The sequence below is a fragment of the Pieris napi genome, chromosome 6 (genome assembly GCF_905475465.1).
Source record: "Pieris napi chromosome 6, ilPieNapi1.2, whole genome shotgun sequence".
NCBI lineage: Eukaryota > Metazoa > Arthropoda > Insecta > Lepidoptera > Pieridae > Pieris > Pieris napi.
The window spans coordinates 3,843,855-3,858,611 of NC_062239.1; the positions used below are offsets into that span (position 1 = coordinate 3,843,855).

The window sequence follows — 14,757 nt, forward strand, 5'->3', positions numbered from 1 at the left end:
TCTCACAATTTTTGGACCTATGGCTTATTTTACTCGCATTTATATATTTATTTAGCTTTAGTAGTTAAATTTAAAAAGTGATGAAATATTATTTAAATGATCGAATGCTGGGTTTTTATGGTTTTATAGTTATTCTATGGACTTTGCTTTTTAGTGAAGGGTTTATTGTTTACTATTTTTTTCCGTTTGACCGCAAGGTTAATCAATAATATATAGAATGAGTATGTATTATATAATAGTGTTATGGCCTAAACATATAATTAATGATGTTTAAAAAGAATTTTGAATTTTAAAATTATAATTATATACTTTTAATTGTGATACTTGTATAATATTTAAAGTTTTATGTAGACTGTATTTAAAAACTATTTATATTTTGGTCAATAACTTGTAAAACAATTGTAATAAAATGGACTTTGGGTCTGCTATAGATATAAATCGATCTCTATGTTCTTAATACTAAAACAAAAGAATAATAGAAAAGCTGTCAAAGTGCTTTCAGACAATTGACGAGTAACAAATCGTTGCAATTACGTAAGGGTATTTGAATATACGTCTCGGATCTACAAATCTTGCCATTAAGACATATACGTGATGACAAATGCATTTAAATGTTTATTTAATTGACAATTGTAATATACACAAGACTCAGTCGAAGTGAACTGTCTCTTTTAGACATAGCGTAAACACAATTAGCGAGAAAAAGACAAATGAGTATTCACATTTTGAATTAAGTAAAATACATATTTAGAATGCACAATTTTATTCCTGCCAAATTATAGGACAAAATTTGAATCGTAATAGTTTAACGTAAATTATCACCAATGTATCTACGAATAGCGACATTTTGATGTCATAATCGTAGATATGGGCAATACTCGCAACTCTACACAAAGAGAATAGATACAATTAGTTCTAAGGTTATTAATTTATTAGTGTTATTTAAAACTTTAATAAATAAAATAGTTGGATAGCATAATATATACAAATACTTTGACACCTAATAGATTTCTTTAGTCTGTTTAGACTAGGTATTGTAAACACAAGTAAAGTATATTTTTATTGCCATTTATTTTTGGTTTGTCGAGTAGAACTCAGGTTTCTGGTTAGGCGGTATTGTATGCAGGAAACACAAATTATTAATAAGGCTGTGTAATGCATTGTTGCCATTGTTTAAATTTACTTATTGTGTTTTTTTTTAAATTCTTTTAAATTTAATATAAATATTTGAAAATGTTGCGCTGTAAAAAGATAATTTTTTTAAATAAATATTATAAAAAAAACATGAAGTATTATTATTTTTCCTTTATTGTTTACACAGACTTCAAAATATACTTTATACATATATTGAGGCAACGGCTTAAGGTTCATAACAATAAAGCTAACTCCAAAACAAAAAAAAACATTTCAAGACGTTCTTCACGAAACTAAAAAAAAATAAGTGTGAGAACAATAACGGTGATTTTCAGTTAATATAGTCTTTGGCTTCATATATTATAGCACAACTAATGAGTCTTAAGTATGAGTGTCAAACATGTATTTTAATGTAAGGACGCCGTTTTTACCTTATATGACCTACACATATAAGTGCAAGTTCGTGTAACGTTAATGCAGAGGCCTAGTCAAATGTTATTTTCAATATATGTACATATAAATCATAAAATAAATTAAAAATATAAAAAAGTGTGCGTAGGCCGGGAATCGAACCCGGATCAACTGCTTGGAAGGCAACTATGCTGACCATTACACCACCAACGCCTTGAACATAAATGCGAAATTAAAATACATATATTTTATAGCGTTAAACCAAATTTTGTTTATATTTATTTTCTTTATTTGTTTATTGTTATAGTAATAAAAAGGATACGATGGGGACTTTATTTAATTCATCCCGATTATTTTTCCATAGAATCAATTATGTGTAATTTATAATGGCTTTCTACTCAATCGCGACTACAAAATGCCATATTACTTATATTGTATTATAGTATTTCGCGGGAAAATTTTCTTTTATTATTAATTCTGTTTTTCCCAATATTAATAATTTTACCGATACGTTTAAAAAATTATAGCATAAATGGTATTTGAGTTATGTATATGGTAAATTAAATTCAAATATATTTAAATGGCCCTTACTAGGTCATATAATTTAAAGTTACCATAATATATACTATCAAACTTTTAGGCAAATATGTATTACCTTAAATTCCGTTTGTACATTAAACACTAATAATTTGTGAATATGTTCGTTACGAACACATATATAGTTTGATGAAAAAATCGGTATGTTTAGCAAAAAATATTAAAAAAAAACATTTTGATAACGCAAATACTGAACGGTCGTTTTTCTCATTAGATTTTTAATGACAATATAGGAGAAATACTTATTCGTCAACATCCTAGGCATGTGTAAATTACCCAATCAAAGTATTAGCTCATTTTATTTTTACAATAAAGCAAATATTGACTTTTAACTCAATTGCAGAATGTATACGACCTTCTCACAAGTATAGGTACTTACTTTAAAGAACACTTGTAATGAAACAAGTATTTTCAAAATGTTTTATTTTTAAATAACTATGCTTGTCACAGCCGATCGCGTAGTGCTTCGAAGAAATATTTATAAAGGTAAAACTGATTTAAATACATTCAATGATTTTTCCTAAGATTTATTCGCTTACTGTAAATTTACATGTAATTCGATTAACATACTGCGGAACCGAAATTGTCTTGCTTACCGCTTGTATATTGAGAGCCAATATGCGAAAAAACATGGCTGCGATCTTACTGTTGAGATACTAAAGCTTCAATAAATGTAGATAAACAATTATTTTTTAAAGGATTGTCTACTACGTATCTTAAAATTATTTAATACAAAGATAATTAATGCGTAGCGTGTTTTCTGTTTACGTTTCGAAGGCTGTAAACACGTACAATAGTTTCACTGTCCAGTCAGCAGCCTCCCATTGAAGTGATTGGTTGCCCCAATTGTTGTCACGGTGAGTTCATCGGAAATTAGAAATCACTTTCATTTTAAATTTGGAATGACATTACATATTTTTTAGATGAGTATGAGTAAAGATGTGGCATTCATCAAGGAGTGGATGGCGAAGGAAGCTTATCTACCTCGCGATATTGGTATGTATATTTTTTATAATTTAAAAACACTTAACCGGGTTTAAATTAATTACAACAAAGACGGGACACATTAATTTCAATTCATGATAATTTTTTGTTATCATCATCTACATGGTCTTCACATAATCTTGTTATGTCTGGACTTTAAAAGAGACTGTGACCTTTGAGTTTGTTTCGGCGTTTCTTCTCAGAGTAGTCAGATAGGAAACGTCGATCTCATCTAGTTTTAAAAAAAAATATGTTTGACCTCTAAAAGTGTTTCTAAAAACCTACTTACAGAAATAAATCATTTATCATTTAATAATTTTATAATTGTGTTGGTCCGTTAGAAGATGTCTAATTACAAATCTAGATCCGTTTTCAAACTTTAATTTCGCGGTGATTTATTGGATATAGATTATTACTAACACGCAAGCATCTAGCTACTTTCTGTCGCTTAGTATTTATTGCACTTTTTGGAGGTCTTGCACCGACTTCAGGTGAAGCAACACTCTTTCGAGTTGTTATGTAGGCTGATCATCTACTTGATATAATAAAATCAATAAAGCCAAGATATAGTCCTTTAGGACTTCAATGCGGCCCTCGAGATGGTTTTACCTGGTTCGTAGTACCTCACATAAGTTGCACGTTCACCTAAGTCACTTAATAATTTGAAAGAACATTGACGTGGATAGGCATAGGAAAACACTTGTACATACATAAATTCTAAATGATCGTTGGGCGGGAATCGAATTCAGATTCACTGCTTGGAAGTCTTTGCTAAAAAAAAATTGCGAATATAAAAAATGCAAGGTTTATCGAACCGAGATTTTTAATTATAAATACCAAATTTTAAAACGTGTTAACTCCTAATCTTAATCTTAATATGGGAACTGTAAAAATGTATTAACATATGTGCAATTAATATCCTAGGTATATCTACAGAATACTTGAAAATCAGCAAAAAGTCAGGGTCATTTAATTATCAAGTTAATTTAATCAAGGCTGAGAATATTTACACAGCGTAGGATAAATTCAATTCTGAATTCATATTTTCCTGCCTTTAAATCAAATTATGTGTTCTAAAAAGTTCGCATCGAATTGATAACCTCCTTCTTCGGTTTTATAACATTATATTATTCTCTATTTCTCTCTATATCTATCAATATTTAATGATTTTAATGCATATTTTCGATTGTGATTGATTCGATTTTTTGTCCGTATAGAATTACACAATTCACTTATTTTTATTTATTGTATAAGAACTAGACTATTTAATAAAGATTTTTAGATACATTCTTTCTTAACAAACGCTTTACAAACTATAGCATAGAAAAGCCTTATTAATAAAGTACTAAGTTAAAAGATTACAATCATATTAATACAATGTATGAACAAAAAATAAATTACGACTTCGCACACCGGCACACATAATTATAATAATGATTACCTTGATGATGCGATAAAATGCATACATGAAATCGCTAAACACAAGTTTCTGAAATGAATAATTAAATAGAAAACCGTGAATATTATGAAGGATTCGTAGGTGCCAATATATTAAGTTAATAGTATTTAAAAAATATTGCAGTTAAATACGGTTTAAAAGTAGTCTATAGTAAGAATTATAGCCGATTAAAAGGCGTTTGCGATGCGATTTTGTTTTACAAGCATGAGTTTATATAAGAATAATAAATACTTTTAATAATAATTAATAGTTTATTTTTAATTAAAGTGGTACATTTAGATTGATGAATTATTAAAAAAAAACGCACAATCAGCTATATAAAAATAGCCATGCAAATGTCATATTAATTATCGTAATGTCGTAATAATAAGAACAGTTAAGTTATTTACAATTGTTGTCAAAACTTATGGACATTCAAGAAATGAGTCCATAAGTTACATACACGGCAGTGTTTTATAACTTCTGGGTAGGTTATTAAATAGGTACGTTCATAGCCTTTGCGAAATATAAAAACAAAAACTAAAGGAGAATAAGGTGTTAAATGTTATAAGTAGCGACTGCCGTTTCTAGAAAATCTACGAAATATATTGATTAAGAAAAACCCATAGACTCTCGTACTGTTTTTATTGTACGACATATAATAAGTGCGACAAATGGTGCCATGAGTTGTTTGAATTAAGAAGAAATATGTCTGGATTGACATTGGAAAAACGCAAAACGTAGTAACGCCAAAAAGTGAAACGGGTGAAGCACATACATAACTAATAACATCATAGTACCGACTCTAGCTATCGTTTTTGTATCCTTCTAAATAAGTGTGAGAGCAATTCAGTCTTGCCAACAATTGTCTTTGGTTTTGCAATAGAGCGCCGTTGCTTGAACTATGTCTACGATTATGCATTGATCTAATACTCGATTTTAATTTTAACGACAAACGCTGACAAATATGCAAAGAATAAGATGTTTTAAATAAATTTAGATGGATCGAAAATCATACGCGGTTTACCAGAACAATACGACTTAGGGTTTGTCAAGATAAGCGCGTACTGATTCTTAAAAGGCAACTTGCGAGCCTTTTGGCCATTGCCAACATTACATTTAGTAGAGCATCCATGGGCAGTGGTATCACTTAACATCAGGTGAGCCTCCTGCCTAGTTGCCTCCTAAACTATAAATAATAAAAATGTGTGCGTGTACTAGGTGTACACACGTAAGAAGTGAAACTTCTTTATGACCTTATTTTTCGAAAAATGATCTACTATATGCAACTTAACGAAATTGGTTAAATAAAGTTTAACAAAAGGCTTTTATTATCATAGACATGAATACAATTATTTCATTTTACCTTATTACTACTAAGATTATTACAGAATTTCATTAATTGTAATATAATTATTACTATCATTGTTATCGTTATTATATATTTTCGAATCTCTTCGGATCAACCGTGGTAGGGACAAGAAAAAGATGGCGCGTGACCGAAAAACGTGACGATTTGCTACAAAATTTCTCCCATACGTTGATAAAAAATTCATTCTAACGCCGATAAAGAAGTTTGACTTCAAAAAGCAACATGGCGCGTAACCGAAAAATGTGACGCGTAACGAAAAAATGTTACACTAAATTTTTTTCCAACCCCGATAAAGAAGTTTCACTTCAATAATACGCTCTGCACTAGTCTTACATACATTTACTTATAATCTTAAAAAAACATTTTCTCAACCTTTCCTATGTTGAAACAAAATATTCTTACTGTGCAACAATAGTAGTATAAAATATGTTATGAAGAAATAATTGTCAAGTACTGTTACCATATCAAAAATAAGAGACTGGCTGCCCTTCACACATACACAGGGAATCCTTGTGTGGAACTAGTGCACTTTATTTTACCTAAATATCCCTTTTATTGTGTATAATAAAGCTTTTTTCTTTTCTTTATTAGTCTACCTCTAAGTATTTTAGTACTTAATAAATGTTCCAGATGACATGCTGATACAGAAGTTTTTGCACAGCTGCTATGGAAGTCTGGAAAAAACAAAGAAATGCATCGACCGCTTTTGCTCAACACGCAGTCAATTGTCAGAAATATACACTAATCGCGACCCGCAGTCTGACAGCATAAAGACTATTTTCTCTGTTACGTAAGTGATGATTGTGCGATAAGGATTTTACTAAACCAATATGTTAATTTATATTTATTACATATCTGTATATGTATAGTAGGGCATATCTTAGGTATTGACTTTCCGTAGTGAAAGTTCCTAACTAACTTTTAGCAAAGAAAAAGACTGATAAACTTCTCCACATCGTAGAATTTGCCTATGCAACTTAACTATTTTTAACAAATTAGTTTAGGTTTCAGCAATGAAATTTGTCCTTTCTAGACCTCGAAAACTTGTAGTAAATTACGGGTAGGTAAACTAAACGCATTTTACATCAAATTTAAATTAGTAAGTAGTAACCTAATTTAAATTTGATGTAAAATGCGACTGAAATCGGAAGTTTAAATTTTTAATATATTACTTATTTAGTAGCCTATAGTAAATTAGTAAGTTTAAGTTTTTTAGATTCTAAGGCGTCGTCCTAATTGGGAGCGATCGCACGATGACACGATGCGTTCTCGTCGTGCGATGAGTTCAAACATACAGATTTCATCAGAGTGTCCTATTTGCCTCGCAAGTAATCGTGCGAGCACATGAAATGCTTACGATGCGTTTGATCGTGCGATCATGTAATCAAAGCAACAGATCTCTTTTGAGTGTCCTAATCGGTTACTACGCGATGCGTCGACGCGCGAGAGGCGCCAGCCATCGAACGACGGCATCACACGATGGACATCGCGCGATCTATTAGGACACCTGTTAGGTCATCGCACGATCAAAGTGGACGCATCGCGCCATCGTACGATCGCTCCCAATTAGGACGACGCCTAAGACATACCGTTGTCATTATGTTTCTTCATCGCACGAGCAAGTGTTAATTGTGCTTATAGGTTGTCCATTGTTGCCTGTGTGAGATACACCGGTTTCCTCACAATTTTTCATTCACTATAAGTGTTAATTGCGCACATAAAATCTATTGGAAATGACGGACGCATTGCCAGCCCTGAGGTAGAGGATTGGGCCTTACCTTATCACTAACCTCACACTACGTGCCGAGAGCTATAAATCTAATATCTGAATATGTTTTAATGACTATTAATTATAATTCACTATAAAATTTTTATGTATGATTATTATCTAATATTTAAAATTCTCCTGTCACAATGTTCGTACCCATACTTCTCCGAAACGGCTCGACCGATTCTTATGAAATGTTCTATGCATATTCAGTTAGTCTGAGAATCGGCTACTATCTATCTTTCAAACCCTTAAGTGATAACCACCACCCCAATTTTTTTTAAAATTTTTAGTCATTGTTTTGTTTTTTTTTAATGATACAACACACAAAAATACACACAACCCTTAATTTTCACTATTCTACGATCAACCCCTATTTTTTTATTATAGTAGATAGTTATTTTTACTGAACTAAACTAAAATGTTTCCTAGAAATAATATACATGGCAAAACAAACGTTTGCCGGGTCAGCTAGTTTCTTATAAAATAATTTTTGCTCGCTTTATCTGCTGCAGTATGTTATTTAAATTATATTATGGTATCATGAGCTAAAGCAGGAAAACAATAGATGATACTTTTATATAAGTAATTACGTCTTTCCATTTATATTCGATTGACAATACATAATAAATATTTATAACAAGCATTAAAATCAATCACAAAGTGTCCAACTTATCAGAAACGTTAAAGCAGTTTTGTCGAGCTTTTTATGCATAGAATTAAAACACATTTCACGACGAAAACTTCTGTATCTGTTAAAAATATTAAATAATATTCACACGTATTAATTTACACGGTTTAAGGTATACAGACCAAGTCAGAAAATTAAATTAAATTTACTGAAATCGACCTTAGAATGTACATTTCCTTAGATACCCGTTTTGCTAATGAATTTAGTTGATTCTATAGAAAGAAGCTACCTATTAAAATAACCCGTTGGATGACACAATTTTTTAAGTTATAACTACAAATACTTTCACCATCTTTATATATAATAAAGAACTGAAAATAGCCAGCTTTTGTTGAGGCATTTTCAAACTAAACAATGATTAGAAAAAAGGTTTTTTATTTGCGTTAGTGATCGAGTTGAACGTGATGAAAAACACTTTTACGTTCTTCAAGAGTTAACGGGTACTCAATACAATTTAATGATTCACTACCAATGGCTAAAAATACATTTTAATTCTTACAAATAAATCTTTAGCAAATGGGTTATTAGATTTCGTACCGTCCTTTGATACATAAATATTTTTTTAGAGATTTTAATAAATATGTTTTTTTTTATTTTTTTTTTTTAGAACGTGCCTTAACATCAACAAACAGCGCGTCTCAATAAAAATATTTCATTCATTTTTATATTGTATAATTATTTATTAATTTTCCGTTGGAAGTGTCAATGGAAAGTGTTCACAACTTTTTTATTCATAAAAACCTTCTGACAATAATAACACAACAAAAATTCGCGTGACGATAAAATTTCAAGGAAAATTTAGTTTAATTTTATATATGTACTCGTATACTAGCTGCCTGCGCGAACTTCGTTTTTCCTTAATGCCTAGCCTACCTATTTAGTACAGACCAACATGGAACAATTTGCTATGCTACCCCAGAGACTGTTCAGTTTTCCGGAATGAAAACTTTTTAGGTTTTTCTGTGATTTTTCTCTATATAAACCTCAGACTTCAAGTTATAAGTTCCTAACTGACAAATGAAGAAAATTAAGGGTTGTATGTATTTTTGTATGCTGTATCATAAAAAAACAAGAAATTTGGTCCAAAAAATAAAAATAAAATTTTTGGGGTGGACACCCCTTATCGCTTAGGGGTTTGAAAGATAGATAGTAGCCGATTCTCAGACCTACTGAATATGCATATAAAGTTTGATAAAAATCGGTCAAGCCGTTTCGGAGGAGTATGGTAACTAACATTGTGACACGAGAATTTTATATATAAGATATATAATTAAATTGACGAGTTTGACTACGGATTAATTATCTATGTAATTGACACCAGTATTTGATAACAGTTTCAAACATTTATTTGAAATTAAAACAAATAATCTATATCTATATCAGTTAAGACATAGTCTAATATCTAAGACAAAACTTATGTATAAGTAGGTACATAAGTTTAGTCTTACTACTACTATACGACAAGACAGATATTACGTTCTCTATGTTGCGTAATATAAATAGTATTGAGTCAATTGTAATTAAAGCTATATTCATTTTATAATTTTGTATATACTTTTACTTCTGAAATGTTTTTAATGAATTAAAAACAACACTGTAGTATTAGTTTCAACTGTAAATATAAGTGTATGGTTTTATTATTACTAATTGAATTTTTGTCAGCATTTTACCCGCCTCTTGGCGAAGGACACCCAAAAATTTCGATGATCGGCTATAGACTTTTACTTTATTACAGTCGCGTATGTGCATACAAAGCTGGTGATGATGAAATCCTCATCCATCACTATGATGACCCGGAGTTCGAGCACTTCGCCTTCTATGATCTTTTAAAGACCCTCACCGTCCAAGCTGATTATTGGATTAACTTCCACAATGTCTTTCCTAGAGGACACATAGTAATTCTGGACATGTCGTGTTTCTCATTAAAGATGGTACCAAAGTCGAATATAATGTACTTCAGGGATTTTATTCTCTTCCTTTTGGTAAGTTTTCGTTTTATATTGTTATACACGCATAAAAATTATGTCTTTGTAGTCGTAGGGTAAGATTTAGTAACGAAACTTAACTCGTTAAACTCAAACATACGTAAAAATGTATTGTAAATAATAAAATATATTAAATTTGTGGAGTTAAAAAAGATAATAGTACATATTGATTATCTTAATGTATAATTTAAACATTTTAAAGTATCTCTTCAAGTTAAATTAGCCCCGGATAGAAACCTTTTTTAATGACTTAATACCTCTTGTACGTATTTCTAATCTATACTGTTATAGTAATTACACAATTAATTGCAATAGATTACAAATTAAAGTACTGTATTGTGTAGTGTAACTGTTGTATTTTTAAGTAACGTAAGTAACACTAAAAATGTAAGGTAAATTTATTTATTGACTAAATCCTGTTTTTAAAGGAATAAACAAACAAAGAAAATGTTATATAATAACCACTTTAGCAGCTAGGCAAACGTCGTTTTGCCATGTATATCATTTATAATAAAAAATAGGGGTTGATCGTAGAGGGGTGAAAGTTAGGGGTTGTATGTATTTTGTAATGCTGTATCATAAAAAAATAAAAACAGAAATAAATATCTAAAAATAAAAAATAAATATTTAGGGGTGGACTACCCTTACATATTGTCCGATTCTCAGACATACCCATTACCCAATATGCACACAAAATTTCATGAGAATCTGTCAAGCCGTTTCGGAGGAGTTTAACTACAAAAACATTTACAAAAACAAACAGATATTTTATTACCAATCGTTTGTTTTTCAGGAAGGAATGCCGGTTCGAGTACATAAAGTATACGGAATAAATGCACCGTCATACTACGACAAATTATACTCTCTCGTGAAGCCTGTACTGCCAGCTGAACTATGCAACATTGTAAGTATATATTTATATTCAGTAATTAAATTAATTGTATAACACGATAGGAATTACATTTTAAAGACATTTGATCTTATTAAAACAGACATGTTCCATAATCAAAAAACATATTTTTTTTTTTTACAAACAACCACTGTGTCCTTCGAGTTAGTGGTGGAGGATTCTTTAGGTTAGAGGATCATCACTTCCTCCACATACGTAATTCTAAGTTTGGGACATCTGGCTAGCAATTCTGTAACTCACTTTTCGAACGTAATAAGGTGGGAGGTTGTAGTTTATTGTTTATCAGAATGCCAAATCATAAAATGACAGCTTCACAACTGATTTGAGCGCGACCGCCGCTGTGAAAACCGCTGTGTGAGTTCGAAAAGTGAGTTACAGAATCGCAAGGCAGGGCTATATTAAAAGAACAGCACGAAATTGGTTTTAGTTTTACAGACTTCTCCTTTGCTTTGAGCTAGGAGAACTCGTAGCTATAAGAGCTACTCTTGAATACAATAAAGTCTATTACAATGCGTTGTCCACGGTTTTCATAATGGAAAGGCGGTTGGTGGAGTTTTATACCAAAACTGGTGACGTCACTGACTCTAACTATTCAATTTTATATAGGCAAAAGCTAGTAGTACATCAGCTCTACTGCTATGTTGTATATTTTTAATCAAAACAATTAAAAAAAACAATTATTTTAATAAAACTTGCGAGATTTTAAACATGTCTACATGCCATTCCATCCTTATTAATTATCTGTTCTGAGTAATTTATGTTTTTTAAACTCTGTTTTTATTTTTAACTTTTAATGGGTGTGTTTTATTCGACGCATATAAATATTTTAATACAATTCGTTTAAGCTGAACAATTTGCTATATTTAGAATTTTAAACGAAAAAAACCGGATGATAAACCTTAAAAATGACCATTTGATTGGGCAATCAGTTAGGTCAACTTGAACTAATCTACCTGTAAGTGTTTAGAGAGACCTTAAAAGGTGAATATAATCTGTTCATTATTATATTTAGTTTGTTTGTCCTTAAAAGATTTTTCTATTTGTGCAATAAACACTTGTTTGTAGTGAAGGAAAACATAGTATGTATATCGACATGGCCACTAACATCGACCATTTTTCGCACTCCTCTACAGCTTCATTTAAAAATAATTAAAAACAACTATTAATGTCGTTGTATCTTTCTTCTTTATTATAACTAATAATACTAACCAGTATGTTTGTCGTTCTCCGGACTTATAAATTTTGTGCTGTTATGTTTTGTTTTGCTTTGTTCTGTATCATATTTTTTATCAGTGAAACTTTTTGTGGATACATCCAATGTGCTAATTTTATGTTTAAAGACCAATTTAATTAATTAGACGCTTAACTGTGTATATATTAACATATTTTTATTATTAACAATATTCTTAATTCGATTTAACATCATCTAATTAATCCTATATAAAATATTCTTTTAAGTTTATTTTTATGTTTTTTTTTTAACTTTTTTTATTGTATATAGATGTACCTGTTTTGTTTCCCAAATAAATAAATGGCAACCCAAAAATGGACAACAATCTGGTGTTGATGGCTGATCAGTCTTTATAGAAAGATTACATTAAAACAAATGTAGAATTCGTACAATTATACTTTATAGGTATTAAACTGAAAAGTAAATAATCCTTTATATTAATGATTTAAAAATAACCAATCGCGCCCAATCCCTGGCGTTAGCTACAGATTGTCGTATCTGTATCTAGATATTTTTTTTCTAATAGGCAAGTAGGACCAAATATATGTAAATAGTATAGAAAAATCACGTCTCAGGACACCATTTCACCTACCTGAGACGGGGCACTTATCGTCTTGGTTTGAAGTAAGTAATAAAAAAAGATGTTAAATATGGGGGACTGACGTTTTTCTGAGCATCTCAACCTTGAGGCATTTGCTTCCCCAGTTGATAGAAATTAAGTCAATTGCAATTCTTATCTTTGGTACATTGACTATAAGTTTTAATTAATAAAATGCGGTCTTAATAAAAGTTTAATATACTCATTATACGCATTAGGGATTCTTTCGGGAGTTTAACGCCGGAAATACTTTTAGTTCATATATTTTGTAAACATTGTAATAGTTTTAATATTATATTTTACCAGATCCACTTCTTCCACGACTACGAATCTTTACATAAGCACATTGATAAGAAATATTTGCCGGTCGAGTACGGAGGTGACGCACCCAGTACGAAAACTGAGAATCAAGATTGGATTAAAAGAATCAATGAGCAGAGGTATGTAAATAATATATTATTTTGAAATATATATAGCAGGGGGCAAATGGAGGTTCATCTGGTATTAAGTAATAGTGCCCATGGACACTCACATTGCAAGAAAGATCGCTAGTGCGTTGCCGGCCATTAACTGATGTTTCCAATCATATTTCTGTTTTAGTATTTTTTCCTTACTAGGGTTGCCTGGAAGAGATCGCTTTTTAGCGATAAGGCCGCTCGTTGCATCCTAATGATTTTTATGTGATATATTATTTTTTAGTTTTAAGGGTAAAAAACGGTTTATCTCGATTTCCGGCAAAACTAAAAGTCCTATGGAAAAAAGTCAAATGGCAAAGTTGTAGGTAATAAAAAGACCTAAAACTTTTGTATTTACACATTTTTCACATAACCTCAAAAATTATGTGAAAAATTCAAAAAACCAAGTTTTAGGTTTTTAATTTTTATCTTTTACAAAATTTATTTTTTCCCACGAAACCTGGTGAAAACTTACATTTTTATGTCTTTAATACGCTGTAATTTATTTGATTTGAAATAATAATTTTTTCACCTTATTTTGAATTAATATCGAAAAAGCACCCTTACTTTCAATCGAAAATTCACCCGTCAAAATATCAGCTTTTTCAAAAAGTTGGTGTGCTTTCAGTTCGTTGAAATCTCTACTTTTCTATGGAAAAAGAAATATATATATTACTATAGTAAATTTTCTCAGAAAATGCAAAAAATCGTATGCAGTAACGCCCAGACCCGTCATCCCCTTCCCTACCTCTCTATGAAATATTAATAATGTTTTTTTTGGGAATAACTAAATAGTAGAGCGGGAATTTCATACATTAATACTAGGGGCAGGCACAATGTTATCAAATTTATGGTTAGATAACTGATGCATGAATTATGCCATAGACACAAGATCAAAGATTTTTACGTCACATTTGCAAATGCCGTTACTTAGAGAAAGTACCGAGACTTAGCGTTTAATTCATATATTTGCGTTATAAATTAAATTCTCTAAACATTGTATTTTTAGAAAAATGTTCCTGGATGACAATTTATGGAAAGCTGACCTCAAAATGCGACCGAAGAGCGACTGCAACGCGATGAATGGCTCATTTAGGACACTTTCCATAGATTAATTTGTTTAGAATTATTGTAATTTGTATTACAAAATACCTTAATTATACCACTTTTACTACTCAAACCT

The 14,757-nt window shown here is 30.5% G+C and overlaps 1 protein-coding gene and 1 non-coding gene across 4 annotated transcripts; one reads left to right on the plus strand and one right to left on the minus strand.

Annotated features, from left to right (window-relative positions):
• Positions 1-1,686: 1,686 nt before the first annotated feature.
• Positions 1,687-1,758, minus strand: Trnag-ucc. Its single transcript has one exon. It is a non-coding gene; the product is annotated as a tRNA-Gly (tRNA).
• A 765-nt stretch (positions 1,759-2,523) lies between these two features.
• On the plus strand, positions 2,524-14,754 carry LOC125050079 (alpha-tocopherol transfer protein-like). Of its 3 annotated transcripts, XM_047649665.1 has the most exons (8): positions 2,524-2,628; positions 2,920-2,999; positions 3,066-3,138; positions 6,567-6,726; positions 10,131-10,377; positions 11,174-11,284; positions 13,426-13,559; positions 14,584-14,754. In XM_047649665.1, exons 3-8 carry the CDS (start codon positions 3,066-3,068, stop codon positions 14,687-14,689), a joined length of 831 nt encoding a protein of 276 aa, XP_047505621.1. In that variant the 5' UTR covers positions 2,524-2,628; positions 2,920-2,999; the 3' UTR covers positions 14,690-14,754. The 3 variants fall into 3 exon arrangements, with proteins under 3 accessions (XP_047505621.1, XP_047505624.1, XP_047505622.1); XM_047649668.1 differs by lacking the exon at positions 2,920-2,999 and having other exon boundaries at positions 2,594-2,628; XM_047649666.1 differs by lacking the exon at positions 2,524-2,628 and having other exon boundaries at positions 2,880-2,999.
• The last annotated feature ends 3 nt before the right edge of the window (positions 14,755-14,757 follow it).

What these genes read in the sequence shown, in the direction of transcription:
- LOC125050079 (XM_047649665.1), top strand. Translation starts at nt 3,066, where the DNA reads ATGAGTATGAGTAAAGATGTGGCATTCATCAAGGAGTGGATGGCGAAG. An exon ending in ATTTTATTCTCTTCCTTTTG is followed by an intron (nt 10,378 to 11,173) that starts GTAAGTTTTCGT and finishes TTTGTTTTTCAG; the next exon opens with GAAGGAATGCCGGTTCGAGT. An exon ending in CAGCTGAACTATGCAACATT is followed by an intron (nt 11,285 to 13,425) that starts GTAAGTATATAT and finishes ATATTTTACCAG; the next exon opens with ATCCACTTCTTCCACGACTA.